This window comes from Rhineura floridana, chromosome 3 (genome assembly GCF_030035675.1).
Source record: "Rhineura floridana isolate rRhiFlo1 chromosome 3, rRhiFlo1.hap2, whole genome shotgun sequence".
In the NCBI taxonomy this organism is placed as follows: Eukaryota; Metazoa; Chordata; class Lepidosauria; order Squamata; family Rhineuridae; genus Rhineura; species Rhineura floridana.
In genome coordinates, this window is record NC_084482.1 from 45417621 (window position 1) to 45444161 (window position 26541).

Below are 26541 nucleotides of genomic sequence, written 5' to 3' on the forward strand. Positions count from 1 at the left end.
TAGAAACCACAGTTTGAAGTTGGTCTGCTTGAGATTAGTGATAGTTAGCGTTAACCACAGCTTCTCACACCAGACAACATGCCAAACTGCAGTTAAGGGGAAGTAAAATCATCTGGACTTCTCCCATCCACATGGGTGGAAGAGAGGGAAGTGCACCAAGACCTGCTACAACTCACTTCTGTGCATGCATGCTGCAAATACAGCCATTGTCAGAACACAACAAACAGACAGCAGCTTGTATACAAGGACTCACACTTGTGGCAGATAGATGAAACTAAGTCTTACTTTTCAAAGCTTCCACAGTTTCACCCTTTTTAACATATGATTTCTGGACATGGTTGATTCTGAAAGAAGATAAATATATTTTCAAAAAGAAACACAGAACTTTGGTAGAATTTATCTAGCAAGATGAAAACAATGGATATACAAGTGTCTTATTTCTATCAACATAAATATTCCTGCTTTGGTTTACAATACAAGCTGATCTACACATTCAAAAGAAGTACAACAATGAAGATGAGGATCACATATTTTAAAACTTTGCTATAACTCCTTGTCCAGAAAGAAAGTACTACATGAATATGTAACCTGACTGTTATTTCTTCCAGACGCTGATCTCATAAAATGTTGTGAGAAATATATACACTATGGAAGAGACGAGGCTGCAAAATTGCAGTTAAAAAAGACTAACTGGAATATTTAAAGCTAAAAACACCATTTTTTAATTGTTTGGCTACCTGTCACATCAAGGGAAATCTGGCTAAATGGCATCCAATGAGGGCTGGATCGAGTATGTCTCACTTCCTATCAGTATTAAGCTGGTTCCTATGTAATAAACTACATACTACTATTAGTGCTTAACTAAATGAACTTCCTCGTCTTAACAGCAAACTTACTAGTCAATATCCCACAGATTCATGCACACGGAGATTTTCTTGTTGACATTATCAGGAAAGGTATATTAGTACAGGCAACATTAATACAGGCAACATTTGCATCTTAAGTAATACATGGATCACTTGCACAGATACTTCTTTACAGTGTTATGATGGAGAGAAAATTGATTAACACTGCCTTTTCTCAATGTGGTTTTTTTTCTTTGCCCATAATCAATGACAGAAGTAGAACTTCACAGGACAATGACAAAGTACATTTACATATGAAAACTATCACACACTTCTCTTACACTACTTGAGCATGCATAAAAGTGACAAAGATAATTACTACTGCATATACAAGTTATACAGCAGCCACATTTGCTTGTAATGATAAGCCAAGAACCTTGGTGTCAGGAGTGGCTAATGTAGCAGCTCCCTGCTCATGCTGTCAGCCCAACAGTCAGTTGCAGAGGCGAGCCAAACAGACCAGAAAAGGGTGGGCAGGGTGCCTCTGCTGGAGAAGGAGAGATGCTTGACCAGCTGAAGAATAAAGATGTGGTGGGGACACATTTAGAAGGGGTTCCAAGCATGGCAGGAGCATGGGTGGGGAAGAAGTAACAGAAAAAAGAAAGAGGAAACAGCTAGGCTGTGGGCAAGCCTTGCCACAGCTATTTAGATCACAAGGTGGGAGGAAGGAAAAGGTAGCATTTCTGGAAGTAGCTACCCCAGTGGCGAGTCAAGGACAGAAAGGGCTACCTGAAGGAACTGAGAGGCTATTTACCCACCTGATAACAGACGGATTAATGGGGAAGCAAGACTGCTTACACAGATCTCAGAAGCACTCCAAAGATGAGAAGGGCTCTAAACTCATCTGAGGGAAGACGTCACCAGGGTTTTTTCTGAAGACAACAGTACCCCTGGGGCACTAAAGTCCCTTGCAATCCATAGCAGGAGGATGGAAGCTCTAATATGTGGCTTAAACTAGACCAGTGGTTCCACACCTTTATGAGTAAAGGACCCCCTTTGCAAGCTTAAAACATTTCATGACCCACCCCCATGCTAATTTTAATTTTCACCTCTGTTAATTGAAAAAAATGGTGCATGGCAAAATCACATCTCCAAATATCCCTTTCCATAAAAAGCTCCCTGCCTTCAGGGAGGTGTTGCTTTCTTTTCTTAATGCAAAGATCCAGTCCAATTGGTATCCCCCTCACACCCACCCCCCAGTCCGAAGATGTACAGTCCTGTCTCCCAATACCACTGGGCTACAGTGTTGGGCTAAGATCCAGGTTCAAATCCCCATCCAGTCATGAAGCCCACTGGGTGACCATGGGCCAGGCACAGTGTCTCAGCCTAACCTATCTTACAGGGTTGGTGTAAGGATAAAATGGAAGGAGGGGGAACCATGTGCACCACCTTGAGCAACTTGAAGGAAAGGTGGGATATCAATGCAATAATAATGAAATAAATACATTTCAGCTGCAGTATGTGGACCCCAGCCTCAGCCAACCTGCTGAGCTTTTTTAAAATCATCATCATCATCAAGAAGCAGCAATATGGTAGTAGTGGGGATGCTATATTGTGAAGACAAAAGGGTGGATAGGTTGAGGAGGGGGGTTAGTGCTTTTAGGCCTTGGGATGATAATCAGAACTGATGATTTGGTTAGCCTGCACTTGGGGAATGACAGTGGAGCAGGAGACAGATCAGCACATGAATACACACACACACACCTGCCCCTCCTGCAAGCATCTGCAGGCAGGCATGAATTTGGGCACATGGGAGGGGGGAAGCCCTCAACTGCCGCAGCATCTTGGAGAGATGGGGGGGTAATTGTAGATGGAAGAAAGGGGGGACACTGGCACACACACACTTAGCCTCAGAGAAGTGGGCGAGCAGGTCGTGAGCTTCCTCACTGCTCCTTGGCTCTGTCCAGGTGAGATCTGGGCTGAAAGCGAGATCTAGGTGGCCTCACAAACAAGAATAATTTTTAAAAGGAGATGGCAACAAATCAGGAGCCAAGAAAGGCAGGCAGGCTGGCTGCCAGGAAGGAAGAGGGAAAGCAGCCTTTCCTTGCAGCCTTGCTTCTTTTTGCTTCATGAACAGCCCTATCCTCTCATTCTGAGTAAGGGCATCATCAGAAGCAGAACCGCGAGGAGCCGGGATAGTAACCCCCTCTTTTTCCTGGTAGCACCTCCCTCAGCTTCCTTTGGCATCTGCCATGTATGGTATAGGCAGATGTCTGCCCTTGGTGTGCCTGAAAGATGCTCTGGCGCTTCAGGAAACTCCTCCTCTCTTGTTTGGAGCAATAATTCATTTCTTTACTGTGCACAGCCCACTCTGGATTACTTCACGGACCCCAGGTTGGGAACCACTGAAATAGACCATACCTTGTACCCATAACATGGGTATCCATAGAACATAACTTTCCTTCAGAAGCAAGTAAACAAAACAGCTTAATTTGATGTCTGAACCAAGGGAGTTTGTTTTTTATCTAACAAACCAGGATTTGTAAGCCCACAGCAAATCTTAGTTTAAGGCTCTTTAGGCAAGCCTGCCTTGTTATGGAGAAACATATAGGGGCACCTTTGGTTTCACATTGTCTTCAATGCACTCAATACATCAGAACAGGATTTAAATTTTGGGTTTTACAGAAGATACAAGGAGCATCTCCTTTGTTTCTTCTTAACAAAAAAGAAATAGAATGGATTTTAAGACTTAAAACTATAATACCAAATGGATTAAATGAAGATTTCTCATTGGTTCCTCTCTTACAACAATATTTGTATATTTAAATTTAATGATTTATGTAACTAGTTTTATTTGACTTTTACATAAGGTGTACTCCAGGTGTAACTAATCCTACACCTAAAGGTCAAATTAATTACCATGTTTTTTTTAAAAAAAATTAAATAAAAAAACTTATATATAAGTCATATAGTTTCCTTCTGTAAACCATTATAAAATTATTTAGCCTATGGTGCTTTTGAGAAAAGTTGTAGTTACTTTGTTTTTACACAAAGAAATTTCTTTAGATTTACAAACATGTGAGTACAAGTAATGTCGGTTTAGTTATATTGTTTCTCATAAGTTGAAATAACCTTATATATGTTTTGTTTTCAACTCTTGGAAACTATTACAAAACAATTCAATCCTTGGTATATTTTTATATATCATGCAATCATCATGCTTTGTTGCTATAAGAAAATTTTTTAAAAAAAATTAATTAAGTATAACAATGCCTTTTTATATTTTTTACAACATAAAGTATAACAATGCTTTTTTATCCAAGTTTATTTTTGCAATTTAAAGTAAAGATTCTGTATTTACATTTGTGTAAAAGAAATCCAAAACGTTTACTTTTAAAGAAAATATCATTAGAACTGTTAGTCACAAAATATATGTTGTTATACTCATAGTATTCCTTAATTTTAGATATGTAAGTGATAAAGGTCTGTCCATTTCATTGTAATTTTCTGTTATTTTTATAGCCCCTGATGAAAGCCCTGGTTGGGCTGAAACGCGTTGGGCAAGTTCCAATACAGATTTATACAATAAAAACCATTTTGAAAAAAAAAATATCTCCCTGATCTTGTGTGGCATTTTGGGGGTTCCCCCCCCTTTTTTTGCGAGCTTTTGAATCCCCTTCACTTTGTTTTGTCTCGTATGGAGAAACAAACCACACTCTTGCATTTATACATCACTAAACTTGTTTACTCACTTGCATAAAAGGCAGCATTTGGGCTGTATGCGCCAAAACACATCTTGTGCACAAAATGATGTGTTAGCCAAAGTCCCTGTCTTATTGTTTTGTGCAAACAGAGCCAATTACTTCTATGAGCCCAAAAATATTAGTAACTGACATTAGGAGTTCAAGTTAAACTGCAGCACAATCAATCATACCTAATAGCTTCTTTTCCCTGAAATTCAGATGATACAGGCTCAACAATCTCATTGAACTCTAAGCTCCCATTAATGCTGCTTTCATACAATTCCTTATAATTTTTTGTTCGTTTAACCCAAAATGAGGGCTTCAGGAAGAAGACAAAACTTCGCCGTAATCCATATTCCCCTGAGAGAAAAAAGAGGAAAAATGAAAATGTTAAATATAGATTGCACAGCAGACTAATTTTTTTTTTAAAAAAAAAGCTATAACTAGAAAGCAGTCCAAATATATGCATCTGATAACTAGTTTGTGCCCAAACTGTAACTGGTATTTTGGGTTCAGACTGTAATCCGGGAATGCTTGCCAGTACTATAGAAAGGAGCGTGTCTTTTAATTTTCAGCATAAGTTACAGCTACATCACTGAGTGCAATAAACATACATACATAGTGTGTGATTTTAAATTCTGTTTTAAGTTTATATGGCTGCTTTATTTATTTCTTTTGTTTACTTCTCTGCTCCAAATTGAAGGCGGGTTGGGATATAAAAATTTTGCATTAAAAAAATGCTCACACTTACCTACCTTTCTGAATCCAACAGGGGTATTAGTGCAGCAGGACAGCCAACCAATCATGCATTTTTTCAGAAAAGCACAACATATATACCACATTTGGGCTAATACTTGGTGATCATGGAGGTATACTGAAATGTACATGTGCGTGCAGGCATAGCCAATAGAAAGAATGTTTCCATCTGTGCATGGTGTAACACAGAGTCACATATATAACAATGATATGATCACAAATAATATCATCATTAAAAATACCAGGTTAACTCTGAACAATCACTACATATATATCATATATGCACATGCACAAACATTTGAGATGGCATGTCTCTGTTAACTGCACACATTAGTTTTTAATTTAACAAACCTATGTGCTGAAGAATTTTATTATGTATATTTTATATTCACTAATAGGCAAAAAAAAAAAAAACCTTGTGGTTCAAGAACGTACTTATAGCCCACAGATATTTCTACCAAATTTTAAAAAGCAGGGAAATTGGGCAGCTATAGTGAATGCAACAGGGGAGCAGGAGACCTGACCTCCTGTCTTGAGATATTGGACTGCCCTACAAATTTGTCAAAATCCAAACACAATTTAGGTTGGTCTTTCACAGTCCAATCCACTTGCTGTGTAGGCTGCAAGAATTTGGTAACATGTGCCTCTGAGCATATGGTGAGTGGTGGCAACCTGCCATCTCCAAAAATGGAGAATTACATTTCTGTATGGTTGTTGGCGTTCTTCTTACTTCACTTCTTTCCTGTGTTACTACTGTAACATTCCTCATGTCCATTGGAAACTATTCTGCAAAATAGTCAGTGCCATTATTCCACAATTGCTTTTAGAGTTTTTTGAGTGTCGTACTTCAAGTATTCACAGAAACAGAAACAAAAGAAAATGATTTACTATAGGAAACTTCACTAAAATTGCAAAGTAAATCAAACATATTTAAAATGACTATCTGAAGTATATCAACTGTCTTAATATAATTGCTTCCTCCCTGCTAAAATAAGATCAGATTAGCACATGTCTTGTTTCTGTTATTTGGGTTGATTGCAGATGCTGACACCACTCACCATATGCTCAGAGGCACGTTACCAAATACTTCCAAGCTACATAAGGCAAAAGGCAAGTTTCAGAAGAGGTATACACTCCAGTGCCCAAACCCAATGCCTGTTCCCCTTAAGAAAAATGGTATCAGATCCTGGAGCAAAAGGGGGAAAAGGTATATCCAGCAATCTGCCTACTGGAAGTATAGGCTAGCTACTGGGTATGGGAAAACTTAGTGATTTGTATAGATGGAGATGTGCATCAGCTGGATTGCATTCATGGGCAATGCAACCCATGCAATGTGACCTCGATTCTAAATGCAGAATACAAAGCAATTTTTAAAATAGATTTAGCTGTTTTTTTTCTTATATGCCATCTTTTTTCCAAGAAGTTGCTTATATATGGTCCCCAGTCAGTCTCTCATCCAGGCAGCTTCAGTGGTAGAACTTTGTCAAGTGTGTTCATTTAGTTCTCTAGGAATACACATCTAATATCTGTGCAGCTACATAATAGAATAGGGAAGCCACTGAGTAGGTAGACATTGAGCCTACAGGGATTTTGTCCTACAAGACACTACTGAGTTTTGGCATTAATCCTTCACCAAGCACTTGATGTTGTTTAGTTCTTTTGTATTTTTCTTTTATTCTAACATACCTGGAATCACCTGATCAAAATAAACCCCTAGGAGCAGGTAAAGCATGCTGTCAAGGGTCAATAGTATAAAGGCAATAATTAATGGATAAGGGCCATGAGTTAGATGTGAGAAAACAGCTCCTTCTTCATAATCTTCCAGATGCATCACCTGCAAACAAATATAAAAACTGTAGCTGCAATTTAACAGCACTACTTTACTAAAATGTAACACTAAATAAATCTTTATTATTAGAACTTCCTCGGGCTCTATTCTAATTGGGGCCAACAGTTATGAGCTAAAGTGGAAAAATCACCAGAAAAACTATTCCCCCCCCCCAGTGTCCTAAATTTCTTTTTCAAAGCTCTTCTCTTATGAGCCCTCAACCCTCTTTCCTTCACGGTTGGTAAGGCAGCAATAGTTACTTAGCAGTGGGATGCCATTTTTCTTTCCTCTCCACCTCTATGGCAAATGTTGCAGACAGAGCAGCAGAAAGGAAGGGTGGGTCAATCTCCCTCTTTCTTCTCACCATCCTCCTCTTCCTTTCTTCCAGTGTTTCCCTTCCCTTGTACCTGGGATGCTGCTCTGGTTTTGCACTAGGAGCCCTGAGAAGCATAACTGCCCCCAACCACCAAATGTCCAAACTAACATCAGGGTTCCCAACACATGGAATGCTACTGTAGCAGCATTCTGGTCACCAGGTAAAGAGGAGGAGACAAAGAAAGGGGGGAAGTTCCTTGCTACTGCCATAGCCGCAGCTTGAATTAACATCTAAGCCAGAGGAAAAACACAGGGGCCCTAAATTGACTTCTGCTCATGCAATGGGATGTCACTTGACCATCCTCTAGTCTCCCCACCCCCGACCCTCCACCCCCCAGATCTGCTCGAAAGAGTTGGGGGAGCCTCTGGAGCAAACTTTGGTGGCGCACAAGGGGCTGCAAGGGTGAGGACGATAAGGTGATTTCTCTTGCTAGTGAAAGGCCACTTGCACTTCATGGGAATTCCACATTAAATATTTACTACAGAAAGTTCATGATCTAAGATGCAGCTGGTAGCCATTTGCCACAGCAAGTGCTGACTAATGATTTTGCTGCCCATATCTTTTGCCAAATGAAATAAGTTGTACCATTGTCTGAGGAATACTCAGCTTACATCATCACACATACAACTTTCTTTGAACTTTAGAAAAATGAGTTACTTTGTCTTTCTCATCAGTTGAATGTTTATTTTCTAACTGATGAGAAAACAAGTAACACATCTATAAAAAGTTCAAAGTAAGATGTATCTTTGTTGTTTACTTTTATTTCAAGATGAAATATTTAAATATTATATTTGAATGGTACGGTGACAATACCGTTCATACAAGAGTGTATACTATAGTAACAAATAAATAAGATACTTTACTAACCTGTGCAACACCAATTAAAAATGGGCACTCGCATAGTGGGCTTAGTGACCACACAAAGGACTTTGGAAAATCTTCCAACAGGACAATGCTCAGGCCCACAGCACCAAAAGCCACAGTTGTGAAAAACTGAGCTGACCCAGCGTAGTTTGCTTTTTTGAAAAGAGAGGTTAGCATAAATGCAAAGGAAACCTAAACAGAAATAGAAAATGCATTTTCAGGGCACAAGAAGTCTTGATTAAAATTGCAAGAATCTCAATTTTTATATGTGACAAATATAATTATTATATCACTAATATTTACAAAAGACAATATAATATGTTGATGAAAGAAATCCATAGAAAAGGTACATTATAATTAGGGATTTTTTGGTGTGAGGTGGGATTGTTCTTGTCCCAAGCAGTTGGTGACATGGGCCAGAATCTTCCCAAGGAAGCGGGGACAGAAGGAGCTACAGATAGATTCAGGGACTGGCTGACGGTGAAGATGCCAGCCCACAGAAGCAGCCTTACCACTGAATTTCATCTGCATGTACAGACTGAGAAACACACAACTTAGCGGCCTAATTGTACAATGTGCAGACTATGCAAACCTTCCATGTCAAGAATGGGCAACATGTGCAGAACAGAGAACAAGATCCAAATTTGATTTTAACAACACTTGAAAATACTCTCTATTTGCATATGTTATGTTCATAAAATTAGAATAAGTGCAAAATCACAGACCACCTTCATTTCATATCACTAGATGTTTCAAAATATTAGCTGTTAGAAGCCAGAAGACTTTGGGTCAAACTAACACATAGATATGCTTGAGAAATTGATCTTTGCAAATTCCAATATGAGGTTGACCTGATCCAAAACTCCTGTACTAATATGTGGAAAAGAACACAGCTATCCATCAGATCTTACACTTCTCTGAATGTTGCAACATAGCTCCTAGTTTAAAAAAGTATTAAAATGTATATTTTGAGATAAACTATATTCAAGAAAGCATATCTTAAATGCATTTTTTCTGCAGACTTAAAAAATGTAAATTATGCAGAGATGGAGCAGAATGGACATGTGAATGAATACATGCAAAAGTGGCATGGACTGAAATAAGGATCGACAAATTGGTCTAACTAACCAAGATGGGGCAGCCACAAGTGTTTTAGGAACATACAGTATCTGCTCCTTTCAAATATCACTTTGGGAAAGAGGGTTACATGAAAAGAAGTGTATGGAGGTGCTGATTAAAATCTAGCCTGTTCCCCCAAACTCCCCCCACCTGTCCCCATGGTGCTCCACTGTTTTAAGCAATCCTATCCCAGCTCACTTCCAGTATTGGAGCTGGGCTGGAAGACGGCTGCTTAAAGAAACAAAGTGCAAGGAAGGTGATGGTGAGTTTCACTTATCTCCCTGAGTGTGCCATTTCACATAAAGGAGATACCACATCCTCCATCCATACTTCACATGTGAACAAACAGAGCAGACACGTGGATGGATGGCAACTCTGTCACACCTAGTTTGGCCCTTAGAAATGCAGGTAAATCAGAAACACCGGGTGTCATCTAGATCTAATGGTAATTTCTCAAAGGAATAGCACCCTTGGCTAGTCACCATCTAGAAAAACTCTTTATATGCTTTTAGTATGATAAAAGAATATAATAAATATCAAAGTTAGATCCAATAGTGGGGAGGCAGGAGAGACTTATGACGTTAGTAGCCATTTCAATACATTCAATACAAAAGGAAAAATTACATCTATCAAAACATACAAGCAGATATAATCATTTTGGATGTCTTACATCCAAGGTGTATGGTGCCTCACCATCATGCACAGCAAGAAAAAAAATCACATCAAAAATGAATCATAGAATCATAGAGTTGGAAGGGGCCTGTAAGGCCATTGAGTACAATTTCCTTGCTCAGTGCAGAAATCCAAATTAAAGTGTACTCAACAGGTGCCTGTCCAGCTGCCTCTTGAATGTCTCCAGTGTTGGAGAGCCCACCACCTCCCTAGGTCATTCATTCCATTGTCGTACTGCTCTAACAGTTAGAAAGTTTTTCCTGAGGTTCAGTTGAAATCTGGCTTTCAGCAACTTGAGCCCACGTCCTGCACTCTGAGACGATCGACAAGAGATTCTGGCCCTCCTCTGTGTGGCAACCTTTCAAGTACTTGAAGAGTGCATCATATCTCCCCATAGTCTTGTCTTCTCAAGGCTAAACATGCCCAGTTCTTTCAGTCTCTCCTCATAGGGCTTTGTTTCCAGCTGTGTGATCATTGTCTGCAGCATTCTTAAAGTTCAGTGTCCAGAATTGGTTGCAGTACTCAAGGTGAGGCCTAACCAGTGCTGAATAGAGGGGAACCAATACTTCACATGATATGGAAACTATACTTCTGTTAATGCAGCCTAAAATAGTATTTGCCTTTTTTGCAGCCACATCACACTGCTGGCTCATATCCAGCTTGTGATCAACAACAATCCCAAGATCCTTCTCGCATGTAGTATTGCTGAGCCAAGTATCCCCCATCTTATACCTGTGCATTTGGTTTCTTTTTCCTAAGTGTAGAACTTTGCACTTATCCCTGTTAACTTTCATTCTGATGTGTTCAGCCCAATGCTCCAGTCTATCAAGATCACTTTGAATTTTGTTTCTGTCTTCCCGGGAATTAGCTATCCCTCCCAATTCTGTATCATTTGAAAATTTGATAAGTATTACATGCACCTCCACATCCAAGTCCATTGTTGAGGAGCACTGGGCTTGGTACCACCGCCCCAGCTTGAGAAGGAACAATTGATAAGCACTCTGAGAATGTTTCTGTAGCCAACTGTGGATCCACCTGATGATTGATTGATTGATTGATTGATATATTTATCCCAGTAGGAGCCCAGGGCAGCAAACAAAAGCACTAAAAACACTTTAAAACATCATAAAAACAGACTTTAAAATTTATTAAAACACAACCATTAAAAATATATTAAAACACAACAACCATTAAAAACATATTAAAACAAAACATCTTTAAAAACAATTTTAAAAAAGCTTTAAAAACATTAAAAGAAAAAGGTTTAAAAATATTAAAAAGCAATTCCAACACAGATGCAGACTGGGATAAGGTCTCTACTTGAAAGAGGAAGGTCTTGCTGAATTGTTCCATCCAGCTCACACTTAGATAGCTTGCTAATCAGAATATCATGGGGCACTTTGTCAAAAGCTTTGCTGAAGTCGAGATCTATTATGTCCATAGCATTCCCACATTCTACCAGGGAGGTTACCCAATCAAAAAATAAGATTAATCTGGCAGGATTGTTCTTGACAAATCCATGTTGGTTTCTGATAATCACTGCATTGTCTTCAAGATGCTTACAGACTGACCACTTTATAATCTGCTCCAGAATTTTCCCAGGGATTGATGTTAGGCTGACTGGTCAGTAATTCCCAGATTCCTCATTTTTCCCTTTTTTGAAGGTAGGGACAACATTAGACCTCTTCCAATCATCTGGCACTTCATCCATCCTCCACGATTTCTCAAAGAGCCAGTGGTTCTGAGAGTTGTTCAGCCAGTTCCTTCAATAGTCTAGGATGCAGTTCATCAGGCCCTGCAGAACTGAACCCATTCAAAGTGATCAGGTATTCCTTGACCATTTGTCTATCAATTTCAAGCTGCAATCCTGTCCCTTCAACTTCACGTTTCTTAGATGGGTCATAGACCCTCTTTTGGGAGAAGACTGAACCAAAGTAGGAATTGAACACTTCTGTCTTTTCTTTGTCATCTGTTATCATTTTACTATCCTCATTATGTAGCTGTACCACCATTTCTTTTCTCTGTCTTTTACAATGGATGTACCTAAAGAAAGATTTTTTGTTGCTTTAGCATCTCTCACTAGCCTCAGCTCATTCTCACCTTTTGCCTTCTGACGCCATACCTTCAATTCCGTGCTACCTGTTTGTACTCTTCCTTTGTAGCCTGGCCTTCCTTCCATTCCCTGTATGTGTCCTTTTTTGTTTTCTGGTAATCTCTAAGCTTTCTGTGAAGCCACATTGGCTTTTTCTGCTGTCTTTTCCCCTTTTTCCTTGATGGAATTGTTTGCCATTGTGCCTTTAGAATTTCAAGGATAGCTGATCCTCTAGTTGCTTCCTCCACTTTCTGTAGGAGAAATGATCTCCAACACAAGTCAGGAATTTTTTGGAGGGGCCATGTTTGGCAGAATTTGTCTCTCAACAGATATCAGGGTAATTGAAGTCTCCCATTACTACTACATCATGTCTCCTTGAAACATTGGCAATTTGCTTCTCAAAATATTCATCCTCGTCTTCTCCTTAATTGGGTGGTCGGTAGTAGACTCCAACCACCATGTTCCTTTTATTCCTTGCTCCATTAATTTTAATCCAGATACTCTCAGTAGAGCTACCAAGCTCATCCTCCTGTATTTCTGTGTAGGGATATATATTTTTAACATATAGTACTACTCCACTTCCCTTTCTATTTCTTCTGTTCTTTTTGAATAAGTTATATCCTTCAATTGCTGTATTCCAGTCATTGGAGTCATCCCATCAAGTTTCAGTTATACCTATTAAGTTGTATTTACTCTCCTGTATTAAGAATTTAAGTTCAACCTGTTTGTTTCCTATACTCTGGGCATTAGTATATAGACATTGAAAACCATGTGATTTACGGCCTGGCTTACTTCCTACATTTTTATTATTATTGGGCCCCATTAGAGCCATCCCCTCACAGTTCCTCTTACTGTGCACAAGCCTTTGTTAGTTGCTACCAGCAAGTTTACATCTCCCTCCCCCTTAGGATTCAGTTTAAAGCTCTCCTGATGAAGTTTTCCATGCAGTGGCTAAACACTTTCTTCCCAGTCCTTGTGAGGTGCAACCCATCACTTGCCAGCAGCCCATAGTCCCAGAATCCAAATCTCTAGCATTGGTACCACCTTCGTGGCCAGTCATTCACCCGGAGTATTTTTCTTTCTCTTTCTACTCCTTTTCTAAGTACCGGAACGATGGATGAGAAAACTATCTGGCCCCAAAGTCCTTGAGTTTCCTTCCGAGAGCTTCAAAGTCTGACATGATTTCTTCGTAGCTCTGCTGGGCAGAATCATTCATTCCCACACAGATGAAAAGAAAGGGATATCTGTCAGTGGGCTTTATGAGTGATGGCAATCCTTCCATCACATCTCTAATCCATCCTCCAGGGAGACAGCATACCTGGCGAGTCCATGAATTTTCTCAGCATGCTTGGATTTCAATCCCATGTAGTAGAGAGTGTCCCACTACTACTACTCTTCTCTTCTTGTCATGGGGCATGGTTTCATTGTCTCTGCTTGACTGAGCTTCAGCCTCTTGCTTGCTGTCATGTGAAGTCTCCTGTAATTCTTCCCCTGCAGGTTGTCCTCTAGTCTCATCCTCAAGTGCCTGGAAGCAGTTCCTTAGTTCCACCGGTGAAGGGTGTCTTCTAGCTCTTCTGCTTCTGTCTGCCATCCTTTTCCATGGAGTTTCCTCCACGTCAATATTGCTCTCCACCATAGTCTTCTCTTCTGCTTCAACATGCTGTTGTTTCCCTACCTCCTGTACATCTCTTTGCTATTGTTGTTCCAGTGTTCTATCTAAGAACTCTTCATTCTCTCTTATGCTCTTCAGTGTGGCCACCCACCGTTCCAGGCCCCTCACTATTTCTGATTTTTCTACTACTGACCACCCAATTAAGGAGAAGACGAGGATGAATCTTTTGAAAAGCAAATTGCCAATGTTTCGAGGAGGCATGATGTAGTAGTAATGGGAGACTTCAATTACCTTGATATCTGTTGAGAGACAAATTCTACCAAACATGGCCCCTCCAAAAAATTCCTGACTTATGTTGGAGATCATTTCTCCTACAAAAAGTAGAGGAAGCAACTAGAGGATCAGCTATCCTTGAAATTCTAAAGGCACAATGGCAAACAATTCCATCAAGGACAGAACACAGTGACAAACCACGAGTGAAAGAGGACTGTGGCTATAAACAAATGATTGAGTCTGGTATTCCTGGGGATCTCTCAAAAAAGGGCAAGCCAATTCAATAGATTAAACTTCACTCATGTAAGTCAATACACTCTCTGGATAGAGGAGGACTGAGAAGAAAGGTCACTGCCTTTCCATTCCCCTGCACTGGCCCTTATGTCCTCTTCATCAGTGAGGGAAGAGGATCGACTTGCACTATGTGCCTCTTCCCCACAAAAGCACCACCTATCAAGGAAGGCTGGCTACAGGCCTGGCTGGAGGTGGTACTAGTAGAGAATCCATGCCCAAACATTACTTCTGCAGATCTCTCCCATTTCTGCCCATTCCTCACCCCCTGCAACAATATGGACAGTGTAAAGTCCCAATAATCTTTTCTCCTTCAACAGCAACAATTGCGCCCAACATGGATAAGTATGAACTTTACAGGAAGAGGGAGTGTTAGCCATGAACCCCCAAATGCAGATGAGGCCTTCTTGTTGTTGTTGTTTGTATACTGCCCCATAGACAAAGCTCTCTTATCACACATCAAAAGAGGCAACAGGAAGCACAGCCACTTTTGAGACTGAAAAATCAAGCACTCACCTCAAATTATATCTTGTACAGGCCAAATAGTCCCTTTTATCAGAGACAGGCCAAGAATCAGATCAGAGATAGGCCAAGAAAGACACAACACAGAACTGAAGACAGAAATCCAGTACAATTATCTGCATGGGATGGGTGAGTATTGCCTCAATGACTACATTATCAACCGCTAACTGAAAGGGATTATCGAGACCTGGGTGGGTGAGCTGGGAGAAGTTGATCTGACCCAGCTTTGCCCACCTGGATACTCGGTGCAACAACAGCGCAGGTTGCGGGGGGTGGGGGAAGGAGTTGCTGTGGTCTACCCAATCGATCACTGCGCTCTGCATGTGAGGGCTTTCTGCAGATACCATCTTATCAGGAGGTCTGTTCTGTACAACATAGGAAACAGACCTTTAGTGTGGCTGCACCTACCCTGTGGAATTCCCTACTCTTAAATATTAGACAGGTGCCATCTCTGTTATCTTTTCAGCGCCTATTGAAGACCTTCCTCTTTCAACAAGCCTTTTAAGTAGAGACCTTATCCCAGTCTGCGTCTGTGTTGGAATTGCTTTTTAATCTGTTTTTAAACTTTTTTTAAAAAAGTTCTTAACCTTTTTTTTAAGATATCTTGAAAGCTTTTTTAAAAAAATGTTTTGTTTTAATGTATTTTAAAGTCTGTTTTTATGATGTTTTAAAGTGTTTTTAGTGCTTTTGTTTGCTGCCCTGGGCTCCTGCTGGAACAGCAGAATATAAATCAAATAATAAATAAATAAAGGTGACTGAGCAATAATGACAATCTTTATAGGTTCCACAAGATCCATGCTTCATTCCCTCCAACTGGCTATAGCACCATATCGCCCCACATATGCCCCTGGATGTGGGATCTTCTCGTCTTTCTGGTGGGAGACGATGGCTACAAAGTGAACCCGAGGCATCATGCATGCTAAACGTGTGCTGTTCCACAAGTCAATAGGTCCTTTATCAACTTCCTCAGTACTGAATTACATAGCTGGGTCTTCGGGGAATTACGAAGACCATGTAATATGTCTCTTATTTGGTCCTGTGGCTATATGTTTAAAAAGCTGCTCTATGCAGTGGGAGATATGGGTTCTAGCCCTGCCTTCTCCACTTTTTGGCATCAATGACCCCCTTGGAGGTCTGGCTGGAGCCTTATTTAGTTTCCCCAAGCTTTTATGCAATTTATGTTTTTTATGGAACTATCCACAGCATTATTGTTTCAACTACAGATTTTATCTAGTTTGATTATTGGTTGTTCTACCTGCTCTTTTAGTATATTATTGCAATATGTATTGTATCCATGGTTTTTATACAGTATGTTTGTAACTGTGCGTGGGTCAGAAACAAAGGGTGTCATAGAAATTTCTCAAACACATAAATAAATAGCAAACTGTGTTAAGAAGCTCAATTCAATGTTTCCCCATAGTATTTCAAGCCCTACTATCTTCTGCTTTGCATTTCAAAACTAATTTCTGCTGAACTATGAAACAGGTCCTAGTAATGGCATCTGTGAACACCCTGTTGAGGTTCCTGCTTTTCCATATGTATATGGCATGGTCCCTTCCAAATGGCTTGCTCCTTCCAAAATCAGTGTCTATGAGGAAGCATTATTTTCTAATTGGGCTTAAATCCTTATTCATGGGAACCTATGGGTTCCCCATGCAGGCATCATGGTTTCCTTGCTTGAATGGGTCTGTGTGATTATGTATCAAAAGATTATTGTTTGCAGACTGCCTGTGTAGCACTGTTAGGGGATTGAATGCCCTCTAAATAAGAAACGAGCCCAGGAGTATTTTGCTAGATATCAGTTATTGGGCTCCTGCTCACAATTTAATGGTGGTCTATACTGGGCAAGGCACTTTGTGGCTGCTGGGTTATGTTTTGTATGTGTTCTGGCTAGGGTGACATTATGGGGTCTGTCAGCCATCACTTTTTGTTGACTAGCTTCTTCCATGTATGGCTAATATGAGAGAGTTATCAGTATTCATTGTTGCAGTCCCCCCATGGATGCTGAAGAAGTGTTTATCAGCATTGGTATATTTTATCTGGGTAAAAGTGGCATTATTTTGGTGAAAGTCCATAGCATCGTGCCTACATGTCCCAAGATTATGCCGACATTAGAGAGTACCATGATAGGATTCTTGTATAGGTCTGTCAACAGAAAGGACAACACTGAAACACAGTAGCCTTGGTATACTGACAATAAGCACACACATACATATATACACACTTACGGAGGATATTCCATATAGGAAAAAAAGAAGAAATATCACAAAGCTGCTACTTTTGGGAAAGAGCGAAGAGAATGTTGCAATGACCGACATGAGAAGGGACATGACAAATATCAGACTGGTGTAGAGTAAGACCCAAGAAAGCCTAAAAAGAGGAAAACACAATAAAGGCTCACGAATTCAAAGTTATCTATACTACTAAGTTGAAGCTAAACATTTTTCATTGCTCTACAAAGTAATAGCCCTCAAATGATCCCTTGCACATAATACCTTCTGGAGGACTAGTTTTCTTTAGGACTTGTTGCAGGGGAGGAAACAGTTATGAATTATTTATAACACACCCTTCACCAAAAGGTCCCAGGGCAGGAATATAAAATAATATTACAATTAAAAATATTTCAAAAATTAAAATGCATAAAATATAAGCCATTAAAAAAAAACACTCACTTTTCATCACAGTAGGGAATGAGTAAAACAGATTTTAAAATTAACATATCTCACCCCTCTCAAAAGCTTGAACAAAGAGTAATTCCATAGGTGTAGGGCTACTATAGAAAAAGGCCACACACTCCCCATGCACCTCACCCAAAAAAGGTACCATAATCAGGACCTCTTCTTCTGCACTTAATGCATGGGCAGGTTGAAATAGGAAGAAAATTCTTTCACATATTTGGGGCCCAAATTTTGGGTCAAGAAGATAATTGGCAACCAGTGAAGTTCTTTTAGAGCTGATGTTATATATGTGAGTGACTAGTGGTGTGATTTGGACTGACTGCAACCTTGGGACTATTTTCACAAACAGCCTCACAAAGTGCACTACAATAATCCAATCTGGAAGTTACCACAGCATGGATAACTGTGGCCAGGCTATCTTTGCCCTGGGCCATAGCTAGTGAATCAGACAGAGCTAGGAATAGGCACTCCTAGATATTAAAGCTACCTGCTTCAAGTAACAGTGCTGGCTTTTCAAGCTATGCATCTGCTGTTTCAAGGAGAGTGCAGCCCCACCTACAATGTGATGTCTCTCCAAATCCCAGACCCAAGATTTCTGCATCCACAGTGTTTCCATCTTGTCTGGATTCAGCTTAAATTTCTTGGCCCACTTCAGCACCTGCACTGCCTCTCCTGATTCAGATGGAACAGAGATGGAACTGGGTATCATCTGCATACTGATGGCACCTTGCTTCATATCTATTGACAACTGCTCCCAACAGCTTCAGATAGATTTTAAATAGCATGGGAGACAAGATCAAAAGCCTGTAGGTGCCTGCAGGACAATTCCAAAGGAGTTGAGCTGCAGTCTCATATTGCTTCGCTTTGAAACTCCCTCTGAAGATGGGAATGGAAGCACTGCAAAACAATGCCTTCTACACTCATTTCCCAGAGGAATTCCAGGAGGATACTGTGGTTAGTGGTATCAAAAGGCACTGTGAGGTCAAGGAGAATCAACAGGGTTGCACTCCCCAGTCTCTTTCCCAACAAGGGTAATCAGTCAGGAAGACCAAGGGAAGTTTTGGTGGGCCTGAAGCCAGACTGAAATTTATTTCTTCTTAGTACTTATATACTGACTTTCATGTCAAAGGCCTTCCCATGGCAGCTTCTAAAAGATCATTAGTTTGGAAATGGGTCTAGAAAATCTGTGACTTCCAAGCATGCTGGAAATTGAACTGCCATTATCTTCTTGCGTATCTTGTCCTAAACAGAGATATATAAACACTAGACAATAGTTGTGTAATGCTTCCATGTCTAATTGTACTTCCACACCTGCTGTTATTCCAGTAATTATCAGCCCTCACAGCTGATACTATTTACAGAAGGTCAAGTCTGCTCTGCCCCTCAGTGATCAACTGCTTTTAAAGTGAGATGACTTGAGCATGTTCAGCTCCTCCTCCAGTTGTTCTTTTTAACAACAACAAAAACAGACAAATTGCTGCCTGGTATGAAACCTTGTTGTAGCACAGTAGCAGCATTTTAGAATAGGCCTTTAATTCAAATAATGTGATAATTTCAAACAAACAAATTGTAGAAAAAGGGCTTCCAAGAGTAATAAATTTGGCTGAAGGAATGAATGGGAATGAAATAAATTCAAAAAGAAAATGGGAGAGGAAAAATAAAATTAATTTGGCCAGGGAGAAGAGAAATAAACTTGAGGAAATAAATGGAAATAATGTGGAATGGAGCGTAGAGGTGAACTGCAGGTAAAAAAGGGTGGTACTTTAAGTGCTGAATGGCAGGCAATACCAATATGATTATGGTAAGTAACAGCTTATAGTCTGCAGGATGACATAAGACCCAGTCTCAATAGCATAGCCATGATAGCTGAAGGGCACCTCCACATTCAAAAGTGCAATATATTTCTGTATAATGATTTAGCTCAGCACTCTGTTCACAAGAGTGGTCAGCTAAATGCCCCAGGCAGCTTGTAAGACAGAGATGAGGGCAACAGCATTGCCACTGTCCCCTAGCATCCAGTAATTAGGGAGAGAAAAAAAAGCAGTTTGTATTTTCTGTGTGGTTGTATGAATCCATCCATCCATCCATCCATCTGTCTGCATGCATGAGAGAGAGAGAGAGAGAGAGAGAGAGAGAGAGAAGACTCTCCCTCTCTCTGTTCAATTCTCAAGCTCTGGTACTATGTTTCCATATCTAAGACCAGTTAAAAAAAATTTCTATATGCTTCTTTCCCTGATTGTATAATGCATATCATGTGCAGCTCGGCTCACTTTCTTGAAATGCGTGCTCTGTATGTAAACAGATTAAATTAAATACGCAAATGTGATGACTTAACTTCACATTAAACTTCACAGAGAAACACTGTCACAAGAACATCATGAAGATGATTCAGGATGAAATTATTGGCTTAGCTCCTAAGACAACAAAGTTCACAGAAGGAAAATTTCCTGTGCCTTCTTCACCTCTGCAGCCACTTGAGCCCTTCAAAGTGCCTTTCTAGAGAGTTGGAGGGTCAATGGGGGATCTCTAATTTTCAACAATTCTTGCCTCCCCCATCATCCCCCACACTCCACTCCACATTGTTCAGAAGAGGCCCCGAGCCTCTGGAGAGGCTTTTAATTTATTTAATTTCATTGATTAATCACTTTTCATAAAACATCACAAAAGTGATTTAACAATAAAAAATACCACTGCAGAGCACAATGATTGTTTGGGTATGTAAGAGATGAAACAGTCTTTTAGGTATCCTGACCCAAGCTTGTACACCAGTACCAGGGTTCAGATGGCTTGGGAGGGGGGGGAGAAAGGCACAAGAAACCTTCCTTCTAGGAACATCCTTAACTTATCTTAGGTTTCAAGCCATTATGTGTTGCTTTTTCCCACAGTAGCATAATGCAGCAATATGAGATAAATGGAACAGATGTCACATCAACATAAAAGAACTTAAAAATATGCATACCAAAAAGCTGTGTCTTGAAGTCCCATTACCATTAAAAATTCTTTCAATTTCTTCTCTTTTTCTGTCATAATATGAATAGTCAAAAAATAGCCAAAAGGTGAAAAGGCAATCACTAAGTAAATTAAAATTACTGCACGAAAGAAATTATCTATTTCCACAACAGCAGACCTTCCCATCATGATGGCTTTTGTTGATTCCAGCTCTTCTAAAACTGAATTATTAGTCTTCAACTATGAAAAATGAAATGTTAAAATTAGGTTTTGTATCACTGTAGCCGCTATTTTAATAGGCAATATTTATTTCCAAAATAAACTGCAAACCTGAATATATGATCTGATTGCTATACCAAGTTTGTACACCTAATTTAATTTCCTGCCATGAAATTCAATAGGAGTCTTTCACAACAGCATTCTGGTTAAAGGAATATCCAGGCTACAGCTTGTCATGCTCTGTCTTCACCAATTTTACATTTTCCAAAAGCTGGTATGACATATATAAGGAAATATATATTTCAGAACATTTATGAGACCATTTCAATATGTTAAAATCTCTTTAAAAAATCAATACAAACGAGTGCTCACATAAATTGCTTAAAATTGGTAACTACCCAGATACTCATGAAGTCTTTACTTCTCAGAGTCTAGAATATCAGTGTGGAGGATGCAATTGCTGGATCTAATAACCACATGCAGTGAGGCAATCTTTTAATTTGGCAGCACCTATACTTTGGAACTCCCTGCCCATTGATGTTAGGCAGGCATTGGTAAGCCTACTCAGACATATAATTCAGGCTGCAATCCAATACACACTTATGTGAGAGGAAGCCCCATTGAACCCAATGGAGCTTACTTCTGAGTAGACATGTATTGGATTGCAGCCTTAAGAGTTATCTATATTTGTTTTTTAAAGTTTTACTAATAATTATTTTATGTAGCTTTTGTAAAATTTAGCTGTGTTTTATTAGTTTTATGTACATCGCTTGAAGGTTTTGCGATTAAGTAGTTTACAAAATTTTCTAAATAAAATAAATCTTCAGTGAGGACCCTTAAAAACTATTTTCTTTTTAATTCAGGATAAAAAAAATTGAGATACCCAAGAGTGTTTGCTGGATATACATTGGTAATTGCTACACTGAAAATGGCCCATGAAAATATTGTGTGCGTGTGAATGTGTGTATATATATTAACCAATTCCCACTTCCCCACAGAGCCCCTGTACAGCTGTTAAATTCTACTCTGAAGGGTTGGGGGCCCTCTAGAATAGTGTGCTACATGGTGTCATAGGCTGCATAGGAAAAGAGGTAATCAGCAAAGAACGTTTTCTCCCACCCCTCTACTTCACCCTATTCAAACTATGAGTAGAAGGAGCACTTCCTTTTGCAGAAAGGCAACTCAGGATTCAAACCATGACTTTTAACACATGGGATCCATAATTGGCTATTGTTCCTTAGGTATGTAAGTACAGCATCTATTTGCATGAATATATGTGGCATCACACAAAGTAAATTATATCTAGCTATTGTTTGACTTGGACATCCTTATGGAACACATTTATATACATGAAACATTCAGTGACGAAGGGAACTGTTACTGCCATACATTAGGGAAAAACACTTCATTGCACTCATTCACACATGACAATAAGCCAAACCATGGCTTAGTGTAAACACTCCCAGAGAGGAGATTGTGCCTGTTTTGCTCTCCTTGGTCAATTTCCTACTATGCTGCACTGAGCTAAGCTGTGTTTTGGCTTACCATATCACCCAAACTTAAACTTATGGTTTCCCAGACAAGCCATGAGCTGTAAACCATAGGACAAACAGCTCACAGTTTGTCTCCAGAGAGCTAAAGCATGAAAGTGGCCACAGTCTCCAGGAGCTCGCACATTGCTGGTTTTGTTTAGTGTGACATGCAAACCGTGTTATTATGTGAAATATCTTAAAATACAAACGGAAAAACTCATAATGCCTTCTAATACTTCAACTATTACAATATAATGGTTATTCAGGGCTTCTCACATTCTGATTATTTACATTTACCTCTATAATTGCTGCATCAATGCAGATCTGTAGGGCTGCAAATCCAGAGCGCCAGTATGTTGCAGCTTCACACATTTTGAAAGAGCTTGAACAACTAGCTATGGAAAAAGCAAAGCATAAGAAGGGAATTCTAAACTTACTTAACTGTTCAAAAGCACCAAAACTGGGTTGACATTAGGTTTCTGCACTTTAAAGGCAGATTCCAAAAATCTAGATTCATTCATGCTGGCATGGATAGATTGCCCTACGATTTATGCCAGAGGATCAAGATACTAATGCTCAGACATTATTAAAATGTATGCATTTATTTAATGCATTTATTTAATACTTTATGTTTAATGCACCTTTACCCAAGTGGCACTCAAGGAAGCATCATAAAAATAGTCACGCAGAAGATTAATACTTAATCAGGAAAACAAATAGCAACAGACACTTGCTATTGCAAGTCTCTCCTATGACTGAAACTGTAACATAAGCATTGTTTTACACCATGTATGATGGAAATTACGCAAGTATGTTGAAAATCTGGGAGCTTGCAGACATGACCTAAAATAATCATGTGAAAAGGATTCCTATATATCTATTACTAGTAACAGTTTTCTCATACTATTATAGTCAGTAGCAAACTCTTCAAACCTTCATTTTCAGCACAATGTCACAAGGTTGTACAAGGTCAGATCTCTACATTTAGTTCTTTTTAAAATAACAAGCACACATTTATTTGTATTTACTTCTTGATTCCACATGGATTGAAGATTCTGGAACCACTGCAGGAGGAAATCTGAGATGGTAGGACATGGAATCACTGAAAATGACACCCACAAAGTTTTTTTGATTCTGAAGACTAGCCTCTTCCATTTCTTGCTCACTCTGAAATTCTCTTGCATCTTTTCCTGCAAAATAACAGTTACTCCTAATTACTCTTTTATAGGAACATAGGAAGCTGCCTTGTACCAAGTTTTTTTTTGCAGCCTAGCTCTATTAGATTTATTTATTTGATTATATTAATTTGTTAATTAAATTTATATCCCGCCCTTCCTCCCAGAACGAGCCCAGGTTATAGTGTATTTTGTTCTTCATGCTGAATAAGGTGCAAGTGTCACCCATTTAAGCAATGCCAAAACTGGCAATATCAACACAGAGCCCAGATCTTTCACACACATAAGCAACATAAGGCATGGAGAGGGTCAGCTCTATTCTGCTTGTGAATAAGAGAGGGGTGAGTGAGAGAGGGGGGCTCGTGAACAGGCCCCAGAAAATCTTGCTGGCACCCCACTGATCAGAGTAATCCTTGACAGTGAGAGCCACAATTGATTTTTTCCCACTCCAAAACATATTTAAAAGTAAGTTAGTGTATGCAAATGTTATGCAAGCTCATATCACAGGCCTGTACCCAGATTCTTTTAAATATCCAACAATGCGCCATGTCCTCTATATTTTTATTTTGGGACATTGTTTGTGCATTCAGACACTTAATAAGATATCATAACCAAATTTTGCATGATAGTTTCTGAGATTAAGCAGGTTTTGGTCTAAGTTTGGATACAACTGGACACCCTTTTGAATCAAGATGGACCAAACATTTCAAAACTGCACTGATTTGAATGCCTCTTAAAATATCATCAAATTTGGCATGATGGTTCATGAGATCAAGGAGCAGGTGTTTGTTTTGGATACCATTTTTAATCAAGATGGTGGACTACAACTTTCAGAACTGTACTGATTTGTACACCTCCTCAGACACTGTAACTGTCATGCCCCCGCTGGAGGAATCCTCTTCAGAGGAGGAGCTGGTACTCCCCAAAGCAAATGCTACAGAGGAGCAGGCTGTGTCAATGGACAGTGAGACAGAACAGGGGGAACAGGGCCTTCAGGGGTCACAGCACCCCAGTCTCATCTGCAAGACACAGAGAACCCCTGCACAACATCGGATGTGGAGGCTGAGCCTCTACCGAGTCCGTGCCCAAAAAAGTTTTGCTTTAATATATTTTAAAGTCTGCTTTTAAGATGTTTTAGAGTGTTTTTACTGTTTTATTTATTAACAACAATAACCACCACCACAACAATGGTGTAGTTCCAGTCAGCTGCTGGATGCTGCCCACATGAAGAACAAGTATTCCTTGGACGGAAGGGGCTACTCATGAGGAAGCAACTCCTCATGAGTACACCAAACTCTGCACGCAATCCAGATGGCCCGCAGCTGTGCTCTGGGTGGGACTCTGAAGGCTTATGGTTGAAAGTATCCAGTGGTACAACACCAGCTTTCTGATTTGTCTTGGAGCTGTGTTTGGATTGCCACGTAAGTGCCGCCCTGGGCTCCTGCCGGGAGGAAGGGTGGGATATAAATAAAATAATAAATAATAAAATAAATAAGTGGAGTTAGGGTTGCTGGATTTGGTTTCATCTGAAGTAGGACAATAACCAAATTTTGTATGATGGTTCCTGGGAACGAGGAGTAGGTTTTTGTCTATGTTTGGATAAAATTCAATGCCATTTTAAGTCAAGATGGCAGACTGAACCTTTCAAAACTGCACTGATTTTAACCAAATTTGGCAGAATTGTGTCTTATAGTTTTTCCAATAGCTTTACAATAAGAAACTAAAAAAATTAAATTATCCATTTATAAATCTCAGTATTTCTTAAAATTCTTGAAAATTGCTGGGTAGTATCTGCTAGTACAACATAAGATTGTAATTTTTTATGTATCAAGAATGGATAACAAGATTGTGTTATTTTGTATCATATTTTGTTATTTATTGTATTTTTATGCTTTGTATTTCTATGTTCACCGCCCAGAGAGCTATTGCTAGTCGGGCGGTATATAAATTTAATAAATAATAATAATAATAATAATAAGGTAAGAAATGCCTTGGAAAGATTTTGTAGCACTTAAATTGATATTAATACAAACACACAACATAAATGAGAGCTAACAAAAATATTTACAAATGCCTAAATGACAATTGTGAGATACTGGCCTTAAAAAGCACACTACTGTACAGGGCCAGTGCCAGGCATGACTGGGCCCTTGAGTACCAGCCAGCCCCAGGAGCAGAATGCTTCCCCCACCTACCTCTCCCGTCACTTCATGTGAATGCCCTGCATGTGCACATCTGCCATCAACCAAGATGATGGCAGGGGCTTCGCTAAGAAGCAGATACCACCACCACCATCTTGGTTGACGGCACGTGTGCGTGCTATGTTACGTACACACATGCCTGCCATCAACCAAGATAGTTGCAGGGGTGTCAGCCCCTTAGAGAAGCCTCTGCCTCCATCTTGGTTGATGGTGGGTTTGTGCACACAGTGCGCACAGCATTCACCAATGGGAGAAGTAGGTAGGACATGTGCATGGGCGTCACGGGCCTGCGAGGTCTGTATGGGGGCCCCCTGGGAGCTCCCTCTCTGTGATCTGCGGCAGGGTCGGGAGTCGACACTGTCACAGATCACGGTACAGGAGCACTACCCTCTCCACCCTAAGGAGGGGCCCTTCAGGGGCTCCCCCGAGCCCCAGGGGCACTCAGCCAGGGCCTGACCTGGCCACCCTCTGGCGCTGGACCTTCCACTGTATTTTCTACTGTGCTCTATAACTAAGAAATTGAAGATTCCTTTATAAGGTCACATCCTTCTTTTGGTTTCTCTGCATGTTTCAGTATGACCAAAATATGCAGAAAAGTCAAGGGATTTAAAAATTTACTCTATATAAAAGGATACATACTTCTATTTTATTTATTTAGACATTTTATATACCACTTAATTACAATTGTCTCCAAGTGATGTATGAGCAAATACAATAAAGATAAAAATAAGTTAAAACTATAAAAAAGTCCTTTCGCACAGAGAACATATTCACTGCATCATTCTGATTACTGT

The 26541-nt window shown here is 39.7% G+C and overlaps 1 protein-coding gene across 8 annotated transcripts in view; it reads right to left on the reverse strand.

Moving 5' to 3' along the window:
• Positions 1–26541, reverse strand: part of LOC133379761 (cholesterol transporter ABCA5-like) — a 139649-nt gene that overhangs the window by 101459 nt on the left and 11649 nt on the right. For 7 of the 8 annotated variants that reach the window (XM_061615637.1, XM_061615635.1, XM_061615642.1 and 4 more), the window contains exons 4-11: positions 23400–23561; positions 22669–22766; positions 20631–20860; positions 17222–17363; positions 8416–8604; positions 7031–7178; positions 4780–4948; positions 286–344 (exon numbers count right to left, since the gene is read on the reverse strand). In XM_061615637.1, the coding sequence (XP_061471621.1) occupies positions 286–344; positions 4780–4948; positions 7031–7178; positions 8416–8604; positions 17222–17363; positions 20631–20860; positions 22669–22766; positions 23400–23561 (1197 nt within the window). Of the gene's footprint in view, positions 1–285; positions 345–4779; positions 4949–7030; positions 7179–8415; positions 8605–17221; positions 17364–20630; positions 20861–22668; positions 22767–23399; positions 23562–26541 lie in introns of those variants that run through there. The other variant, XM_061615641.1, reaches the window with a different exon arrangement.